This window comes from Plasmodium cynomolgi, chromosome 13 (genome assembly GCF_000321355.1).
Source record: "Plasmodium cynomolgi strain B DNA, chromosome 13, whole genome shotgun sequence".
NCBI lineage: Eukaryota > Apicomplexa > Aconoidasida > Haemosporida > Plasmodiidae > Plasmodium > Plasmodium cynomolgi.
This window is the reverse complement of record NC_020406.1, coordinates 1648641-1658194: the sequence shown is the minus strand read 5'-3', so window position 1 is coordinate 1658194 and position 9554 is coordinate 1648641. Positions and strand designations below refer to the sequence as shown.

At 40.8% G+C, this 9554-nt stretch overlaps 2 protein-coding genes across 2 annotated transcripts; one reads left to right on the top strand and one right to left on the bottom strand.

Annotated features, from left to right (window-relative positions):
• On the top strand, positions 1 to 1638 carry PCYB_134540 (hypothetical protein; the record flags this gene model as incomplete). The annotated part of the gene is made up of 2 exons (XM_004224479.1): positions 1 to 1470; positions 1606 to 1638. 2 exons carry the CDS (start codon positions 1 to 3, stop codon positions 1636 to 1638), a joined length of 1503 nt encoding a protein of 500 aa, XP_004224527.1.
• A 1153-nt stretch (positions 1639 to 2791) lies between these two features.
• On the bottom strand, positions 2792 to 8763 carry PCYB_134530 (POM1; the record flags this gene model as incomplete). The annotated part of the gene is made up of 2 exons (XM_004224478.1): positions 2792 to 8346; positions 8670 to 8763. The coding sequence occupies 2 exons, from the start codon at positions 8761 to 8763 to the stop codon at positions 2792 to 2794; spliced, it is 5649 nt and encodes a 1882-aa protein (XP_004224526.1).
• Between the last annotated feature and the right edge of the window lie 791 nt (positions 8764 to 9554).

Below are 9554 nucleotides of genomic sequence, written 5' to 3'. Positions count from 1 at the left end.
ATGGATCTCTTCTCGATAGCTTCCAATCTGCAGCAAATAGCCATTGGGGGGGTGAACTTTGTAAATAACAAACTAAGAAAGAAAACCGTAACTACAGAATGTAATTACATTACATATATTGTTATAGGCGAAAATGAAAAACAGCCATACGACACGAACATATTTTTTCTGCCATTTAAAATCTGCGGCAAAATAAAATTAAAGGAGTTTAAAGAATTCTTCCCCTTTAAGGACAACATTATATTTCGCTTTAAAATCCCCGTGACAGATTTAATTGATGTTATCAACGAGGGTATAGTAAACCACGCACCTTTAATGAAAGAAGACACAAATGAGCGAAACCAAGTAAAACATATAATTTCGGACGAAAATGAAATAAAAAATATATTAAGACAAGATCAGTTCAGTCACCTATGGCTAGACATAAACAACGAAGAGGCCTATATCCCATTCTACAATGGAAACATAGTTGTAAAGGTGTTATTTATTAATAATGAAGATTATAGGGAGTACACCGATATTTATTTTAAAAATCTCCAGTGCTGTGAATCTGCTCGCCCGATTTACACCCTGAATGATACACACCCCTGTTCTTACATTGTACTAGGGGAAGAAGAGAAGGACAAAAGGAATAGCACAGATAATGATGAAGAAGGAAAAGACGAGCATTTTGACGAACACATGAGTGAAGCATCGCCTCGTACCAATTTGACAAATCGGGACCCATCCAATCATAGGGACAACATCCCCAGTAGTAACAGTAACAATGAACACACACATCAGCTGGAAGCTGAATCGGAAAATTTTGTTCATAAACAGTATGTCCGAAACGACCCTCCCAGTGAAGCGACATACAAAAAGGGTTACCCCTCGGAGAGGCCCCAGCAGAAGCACCACCAAAATGAGGCTAACAACAAGAGAGAAAATGACAATTTTTTTCAAAGCATTAAAAAGGAACCAAGTAAGAATAAATCGAGTGAACATATTTTGGAAAAGAATAGCTACAGTGCCGAGACGAAATTGTTGCTATCTGGCAGAAGTAATGTCCAAGGGGGGTATGAAGATATGTCCATGGGAAGAGCGAACAACGGACCTAATAGAGGCCCTTATAATAGTCCCGACAGGGACAAACAGGAACGGCGAGATGTCATCAAAACGAACGTCAGTAACCGACTGCAGGAACTAAAAGAGTTCCGGTGCCAGGAAGAAGCGAAATTTAAAGAAAAGGTGGTCCTATCTGAACATATTAAAAAACAAATCGTTAAATGGTCCAAGAATTCGGATGACTCATACAAAGATGTAAAGGTCATGCTAAGCACTTTAAATGACGTCTTGTGGGGTGACTCGGAATGGAAACAAGTGCCCATGTCCGAGTTAATATCCAATTCGGCCATGGTGAAGAAGGCGTACAAAAGTGCCATACTCCTGTGCCACCCAGACAAGCACAGGGGCAAACCGGTGGAGCGCGTGGTAAGGTGCGAGGGGAGCACCTACATACATATGTATATATATATGCGTGTGTTTGTGTGTGAGTGTATTCATATGTGTGAAAGGGCGCGTTTGCGCATGAAGCGCATATGTGACGCCGTGGTTGTCAGCTCACAGTGCTACCTAATTGACTGGAAAAACAAACGGTAGCGTCAAAATGTGAGCAACTTAAAAAAATGGGATGTGGAAGCGTTCGAGAAGTGTAACACGGTTAAAAAAAGGTGGCCAATGGAAAGGAGTGGCAAATCGAAAGGGGTAGCCAATCGAAGGGGGTAGCCAACCGAAAGGGGTAGCCAACCGAAAGGGGTAGCCAATCGAAGGTGGTAGCCAATCGAAAGGCATAGCCAATCACGATGGGCAGCTAAGAACCATGCTCAAACAAAGCGGGCGGCAGTTAATAAAAAAAATAAAGAAAACACGAACGCGTGATAGAGCGGACGAATAAAAAGACAACTAAGACTTAAAAAAATGAAAATGCTTCCAAATTGCGCCAGAGTATTCACAAATTTGATGAAAACATACAAACATGTGTACATGTGCGCGTATGGGTTGCGGAGGGGGGTGCTATGAGAAGGCACCGTGTTTGCATATACCAGCAGACATACACACATGCATAGAAGCGTATGTGGCCACGCCTGATCCGTGTAAATCTTCACCCACACCGTTTCTATGCCATTTCCATGCTGTTCTCCTTTTTTCTTTCCCCTACGTGCAGCTAAGAGCAGAGATGATCTTCCAAGCGTTAAACAATGCCTACAAGGAAAAAAAAAACATGTGACAATTTGGACGAACTTCCTCTCACCAAGCCGTACGTAAAGGGTCATCCTTTTTATTTTTTTCGTAAAAATGTTTCTAAAGGATTACCAAACGGGGGTGAATCATCGGCAAAATGGGATCCATAACAGGCATAGCAGCGTGGCGGTTTTGACTCAGTGCCATTTTGTCACTGTGCCATTTTGATGCACACGCTCTTTTCCATTCTCCCCCTCTTTCCCTTTTTTTTGTATAAAACTTTCGTTTGTTCCTTATAAAACTGCAGCCTCCGTAGGCATGTACAAACTAAGGAAGCGTGCCTGCGCGGCTGTATTCAATTTTGTATTTCATTCGTTGTGCTATTCTCTGGGCCTTGGCTGCTTACTGTACGTCTGGCAAAGCGGCTCTCCAAAGTGAACACCAGCTGAGCACATGTTTTGCCTCCGCGTTTGCAAAATTGATGTGTAAATAGGGGGGATGGGAAGACAAAGAGGAGGAGGAGGAGGGGTACACACCCGAATAGACATTTTTGACACCGGCTCCCCCCCGCCTACTCCTTGGAGCCCCAGTTTTGCGCAATTTTCACGGAAACTTCGCACTTGACTTTTTTCAAAAAGAACGATGCGGAATTTTCCATCGATTCCACGAGGATTTTTAAGGCATCCTCCTGATATTTTTTGTCAACCTCGATTATAATTTCATCGTGGACACATAGGATGATCTTCCCATTGATGGGTCTCAAATTTTTATACAGCTCAACTAAGGACAGTTTCAAAATGTCAGCACAGGTGCCCTGCACTGGGTAATTCAACGCCTTGGTGAAGGAAAAGTAGGGGAATATGACTTTTCTGTTGGAAAGAGTAGAATACTCTAAGGCCCTCATTTGTTTTATTTGATTATGCCATCTGTATATCCCCTTATAGTGCTCAAAAAAGGAGTTGTAAAAATAAAGGCATTGATCGAGGTTCATATTTAGGTTGTAATATGTGTTTGCATAATTTTTCAGATTGACGTAATTCATTCCGTAGATTAACCCAAAGTTTATGGCCTTGGCAATGTGCCTGTCTTCCTTATTTATATCAGCTATGGCCTTCTTCGTGATAATGCTAGCTGTGAGTGTGTGCAGATCGATGTTGTTATTGTACGCTTTGAGCATAATATCATCATTGGTAATTTCGGCAGCTATCTTTAGCTCAATTTGCTTAAAGTCGGCTATTATAAATATGTTGTTTTCTTGCGGTATGAAAATTTCCCTTATATTTTTCTGCCTTGGGATTTGCTGTAAATTGGGTTTCTCACTGCTAAATCTGCCGGAGAAAGTTTTTAACTGATTAAATGTCGTGTGTATTTTGTTCGTTTTTTTGTTTATGTGTTGTGGTAGCTTTAAGTAAAAGGCGGAGTACAGTTTATACAATCTTCTGTAATTTCTTAGTAGGACTACTTCCCTATGATTGAGGAAATTCTTCAAGTTTGCGTCAGAAGTATTTTCGATAAGCTTATTTGAAACATCCCTCACGTTATTATTTTGTAATGCTTTTAGCACCTGTTGCTGCGAGTTTACGTTAATTTCTTCGTCCTTCAGCTCTGTCTTCAATTTACTCGTCTCTGCATTTAATTCGCTCAAAATTTCATTCGTACTTTTGCTCAAGCTCTCCAGGTCTACCTTGATGCCATTAAGCTCCATATCACAAATGGGCAAAATGCACTTATTTTCAATATCGTTCACAGTTTCCATATTTTCCCTACAAATTTCGGACTTCAATTTTTTGTATAACTTGAGTAAACAGCTGGAGTCTCTTGCTGCGTAAAACAGTTGGTTATTGTTCAACAGCGAATTATTCCAAACACTATTTTGCTGTTGCTTGTCTAGGGTTACATTTAAATATTTCTCTACAATATTGTTCAGCTTAAATCCGTACATATTTTTATTTTTGTCTAAAAGCTTGCTAGCTATGTACGTGTCGAATATATTGTTCACTTCAAAATTGTTGTGCATTAAGAATTTCGCGTCAAATTTGCCATTTTGTATAATTTTCACCACTTTTTCATTTCTTAGGATTTCTCGCAAGCCACTCAAAATGCTCTCCCTCGTTATGTTAAACATATCGTAAATGATCACTGGGTAATCCTCCACGGCGATCTGGATGAGGCGGATCTTTTCGTCGAATACCTCAAGCCCGGTTGTCTCAATGTCTAATCCGCAGTACGTTACGTTCTTGTAGATAAGATTAATCTTCTCGTTGTAATTATTGTCATTTATGAGAAAAAATCTAGACTCAATATCGTCATCGAATTTTTTCACTGGTTCGTAGTACTCCAACTTTTCGCTACTCATAATTTTGTTGTCCCCTTCCAATTTGAATATTCCACTCCGCTTAACAATGTTGTCGTCTACGTTGATTATATTGTCCTGGATATACCTTTTTGTAACTTCTTCCCCGTATAGCGATTTTATCTCTTCACTGTAGTGCTTCTCTCCCGACTGGGCATCCCCTTTTCGGGGGGCACTCACATAGCCACTTGAACTATGCGTAATGTTATGGTTATTCACAGAGGCTTCCTGCACAGTCGGAACAATGTTGAGATCATTCTTGGTGGGCCCCCTAATTGGTACTACGCAGGAAGGGCTACCTCCAATGCTCACATTGTTATGATTTCCTGCGAGCGTGCTATTGAGTTTGCCTCGTTTCACATTTTCACCACTTCTGCTCCCTACACTGTTGTTGTCCGGATCCCCTTTCTCCACGTCTCCTCCTCCATACTTAATCGTTATGTACTCCTTCGGAATACTCTGCAAAATGGCTATAAAAACGTCTACCTTTTTTAGATTCTTCCCAGCAGTTTTTATGTTTAACTTGTTTGTCTTTATAAAGTTTCGAATATCCTTTATCGTTGAATCTTCATTTATAACACAGTTCCTCATTGATATGGTTATCACTCTATCTTTTAGCTTTTCATTTTTGTTTTCTTTTATTTCTTCACATAGTTTTATTATCCCTTCGGCGCTCAATCGGTAGGATGATACATTTTGCTTGGATACATCATCTGGGGGTGCTTCTTGCTTCTCCCCGTTCGAGTTAGCAGGGGTGACCACATGGATGCTATCACCACTTGGTTTATCACTTTTTGGATTTTTTCCTACAGGGGTTGCTGTGCCTCCTCGATCGGCTCCCTTCAATAAGTTTTTTATGGTTCCCTTTTCGCTCTTGCTGCTTGCACTAACTACGCGGTTATTACTGGTAGGGTCATCCTCTGCGCCGCTTACTTGATCGACTGACTTGTTATCTTTATTTTGGTTATTGTGCGAGGAGTCCACCGAGCCGCTATCGCTCTTACTTTCGTTTTGGGCACGGTTCGAGGAGGAAGCGTTAGGGCTGTTCGTACTTTCACTCCCCACACCGCTAACCCTACCATCTGCGACAACGCGGTACCTGCGCACGGCGTGCTTTGATTCGTACTCGTCGGCCAACTGCTTCATATAGTCGTACTCATCGCACAGGGTGAAGTCCAGGCCATCGCGAGGGAGACCAACGCTCGGCACAAAATTAGATGAAGAAGAAGAAGCAGCAGAAGAAGCAGAAGAAGGGGCGGTGCCATTGGACCCGTAGCCCCTGCTCGAAATGGCATCATTTAAGTAGCCAATGGACATCTCCTTAATGGTCATATTTTCTTTATTGTACAAGTAGGGGATTCTACCCAAGCTCCCCTTGAATCTGTTCTTTTTAATGTCTATAAAAAAAACAGTTTCATTCGTTTTAGACACATGTCTCTGAATGATAAACACGTTATCGGCTTCCTGTGTAGATTTGACGCTACCAAAAACGGAGGCAATGGAAAGAAGATTGTTGTCCTCCTTCCTTGGGTGAACAACCAAAGTGATGTGGACATTCTTATTTGTGCTAAACGATCTAAACTTATCAATAGCAATGTTCTGTAGTTCATATATGTCAGAAAATTTATTTATATTTAACATGAACTGTAAGTTGTCAATAATGATATGCTTCACATCGTAGGCATATACTGCATAATCCATGGCATCCAAAACTTGGTCGATATTTGTACTTCCATGAAACTTTAAAAATTTTAGCGGCAATAATTCAAATTTATCTGCATATAGATCAAATAGGTCAATATTTTTTTCTAGATTTTTTCCACAAAATTGATTTAACATTACTTTTCCTAATTTTATGTTATTAATTTCGAAGGACCCCCATAGGGTAGATACCCCTTGGATGCAATAATCTAGCGAGAGTTGAGACAAAAGGGTAGTTTTCCCTACCCCTGTTGGGCCTGTCCATATGGATAATTCTCCCATGCGTAATCCATATAGAAATTTATTTAAGGATGGAATAGTCTTACTCTTAATTCCATTTATTCTATCCGGATATTTTAATTCTTCCAAAATATTTTGTCTCAAATCATTGAAGTTTAATATTTGGCTATGCTTTACCTTTTCGCTATTTTCTATAAAAAATCGTATATCTATGTTGTGCTTTAGACAGTCATTGGCATCCTTCACAACGATGTTGTTTGGTATATACATGATATTGTTCTGTACAAAGTGGAACGTTCGTGCTTTGCATCCTTCTTCTTCTCTCTCTTTTTTTTGCGCCTCCCCTTGGGTATTTCCCGTGTCACCACAACTGGGATTGTTTCTGCTATCACCTTCATTTTTCGCCTTTTCTGCTATTTTCAAATCTGATTTGTTTGTACCTGACATTGGATCTACATCTGTGTTGGGTCCCTTTCCATCCTGCGTGCCTTCAGTGTGCCCATTTTTTTCGTCACTTTGCGTATTTTCTTTAATACCACCCTGTTTCTGCTCCGCTACGCCGATGGGGTTATCACCAACTGTTAGGGGTAAGAGGAGACCCCCTTTAGTTAACAAATTTTTCCTCTTTCTCTCGAACAGCTGTTCATCGAGATAGTGCACATTCGCATCGGTTATTACGTTCGTCCTCCCTAGTCCAATTTTATTGACAAAATTAAAGACGCTGGATTTCCCGGCCTTGTCAAAATCGAGCCACAGATGTATTTTTTTGAACCTTTCCAAATATGGCAACAAATATATAGGAAGCGACTTCGAACCATTTGGCAGAGAAATGGCAGCATAATTCGTCTCCTGACTTACAGTCATGGCATCTATCTCCCCTTCTGTTAGGACAACCTCTTCGGAATTACTAACCAAATGGTCTCCAAAAAAGAATAATTTCATTTCGTCTTTCACATTCTTGGGGTATAATCTCATGTATCCTTTATCCCTTAAGCTTCTTACCTTTATGCGGACAATTTCGTACGAGTCTTTTTCATTCGTGTTGTTTTTATTTCCATTTAACCCCATGGAGTTCAGATCATTCGCTTTTTTTATAAAGGGGAAAATTAAGCATTCGTGTTTTTCAAATTTTCCTGAATTTTCTAGCGACTGAAATTCCATGATAGAAAATCCTACATAATACTTTTTTAGCGTTTGTAAATTTAGCTTTCTTTCTTCGATTAAATATTTCCTTGCCGCTTCTGCCTCCTTCGAGTACAACAAATTCATGCTATACACCTTAACATCGTTGAAGCTTATTTTTTCCTCCTCATAGGTATTGCTTACAACACTGTTTTCGAAATTGCTTGTTACCAAGTCTCCCATTTTTAGTTTGAAATCGTAGAAGCTCCCTTTATACCCACATCTGTGGCAGTAACTATTTCCGGTGTTTTTAAAAATTTCATGCTTGTACATATTGTCATATTTATACTTGTGTGGCGGGCAGAAGGGGCAGTACTTGAGCGTTATCTTCACGTCTGTTTCTATATACTCATACTTCTTCCTATTCAGGTAGCTGTACACGTCGTTTATGTTTATTTTGTAGTACTTGGACACGAAAGTGCTCGTGGCACGCAGCGCGCCGCTGTCGCGGTTGCTTCGGTTGCGGCGGTTCCCGCCACTGCTGTGGCTGTATCTCCCCCCTCTCCGCGGGTCATAGCAAGCCCGAGAACCCCAATCCTCACCTCGCGCCTTCCTTTTGAAATATACCTTCGAGCCATTCTTTCGCCTCCTCACCAACTCGCAATTCGTCTTCAAGTAAAAATCTGTTTTCGGCCTACTTTTATTTCGAACTGCTAACACATAATGGATAAGGATTAGGTAAAAAAGGAAAAATTGACATCGAACCATCTTCTCATCGAAATCATTTTACTTAGGTAGTAGCAACCCCCCCCTCCTCCCCCAAAGGAAAAAGAAAAAAAAAAAAAAAAAACTGGGAACTTCTACATGTGCACATGTCCCTACTTATAAGTTTAGAAGTCCGCATAGACACACAACTGTGCATATAAACACGTAACGTGTGTGTCAGCTGACATGAGTCACTTCCCACACGTGAAACGCCTTTGTCACGAAGTAGAAACATACGGCGCAGGCTGTGTTAGCTGATTTGGCTTACGTGGCATATATTCACGCTCGTACGCAGCATGCAGCGATTCGCCTTGTGCTAAATTGGCGCTCTGCTGCATACGCGTTTTAGCAACTATTGGCATTTTCTGCGCCCCCCAAAGGGGAAAACAACTAAAAAACAGAAGAACGAAAAAATGAAAAAAGCGAAAAACCCATTTAGCTTCGCCAATTTTTGTGACAGTCACTGCTCCCTTTCACTTATGCTTTCATAGGAGAAATGCACATGGTGCTGGGGTGGGGGGAGTCACTTAAACAGGATGGTTCTACAGCCATATGTTACTTCCATTTTAAGCAGACTGAAGAATTACATGATACGTAATTGTGCATTGATAATCGGCACTGAGGTTAAAGTGACCCATGCCTGCGCGACCATCGAAGAGCTTCGAACGAGGGTTCACACGCACATGGCTTTAGCCTTTGCTACGATTACACATGTATTATGTAAAGCTACGTTCCACATACGGATTGGTGTTCGTCCCGGCCGCTTCACAAATGCACATGCAGGCTCATAGGCACGTGCCCTCATGAATACGTGTATACGCAAAACACACGTCAATGTCAGCTAAGAAAAATGGAACCCTATTTCCTATCTCTCGTTTGTTCTTAAATTATTCACGAAAAAAACTCGCCACATACTTTGCGAAGGCACAAAAGAGTTCGCATAGGTACATACATACACAGCTTCGTAATTATGCAAATAATTCCCTCCAAGTATTGCATATATATATATCCATTTGCACAATTGTGTTTGCACTTTCACATTTACTTGCATACGTATGCACGCAGCGCTTTTTTCTCTCAGTCGTTCCCTACATAGAACACCCCGCTTTCGGGGTTGCTGTGGATCACAAAAAAAAAAAAAAATTTTAACTTT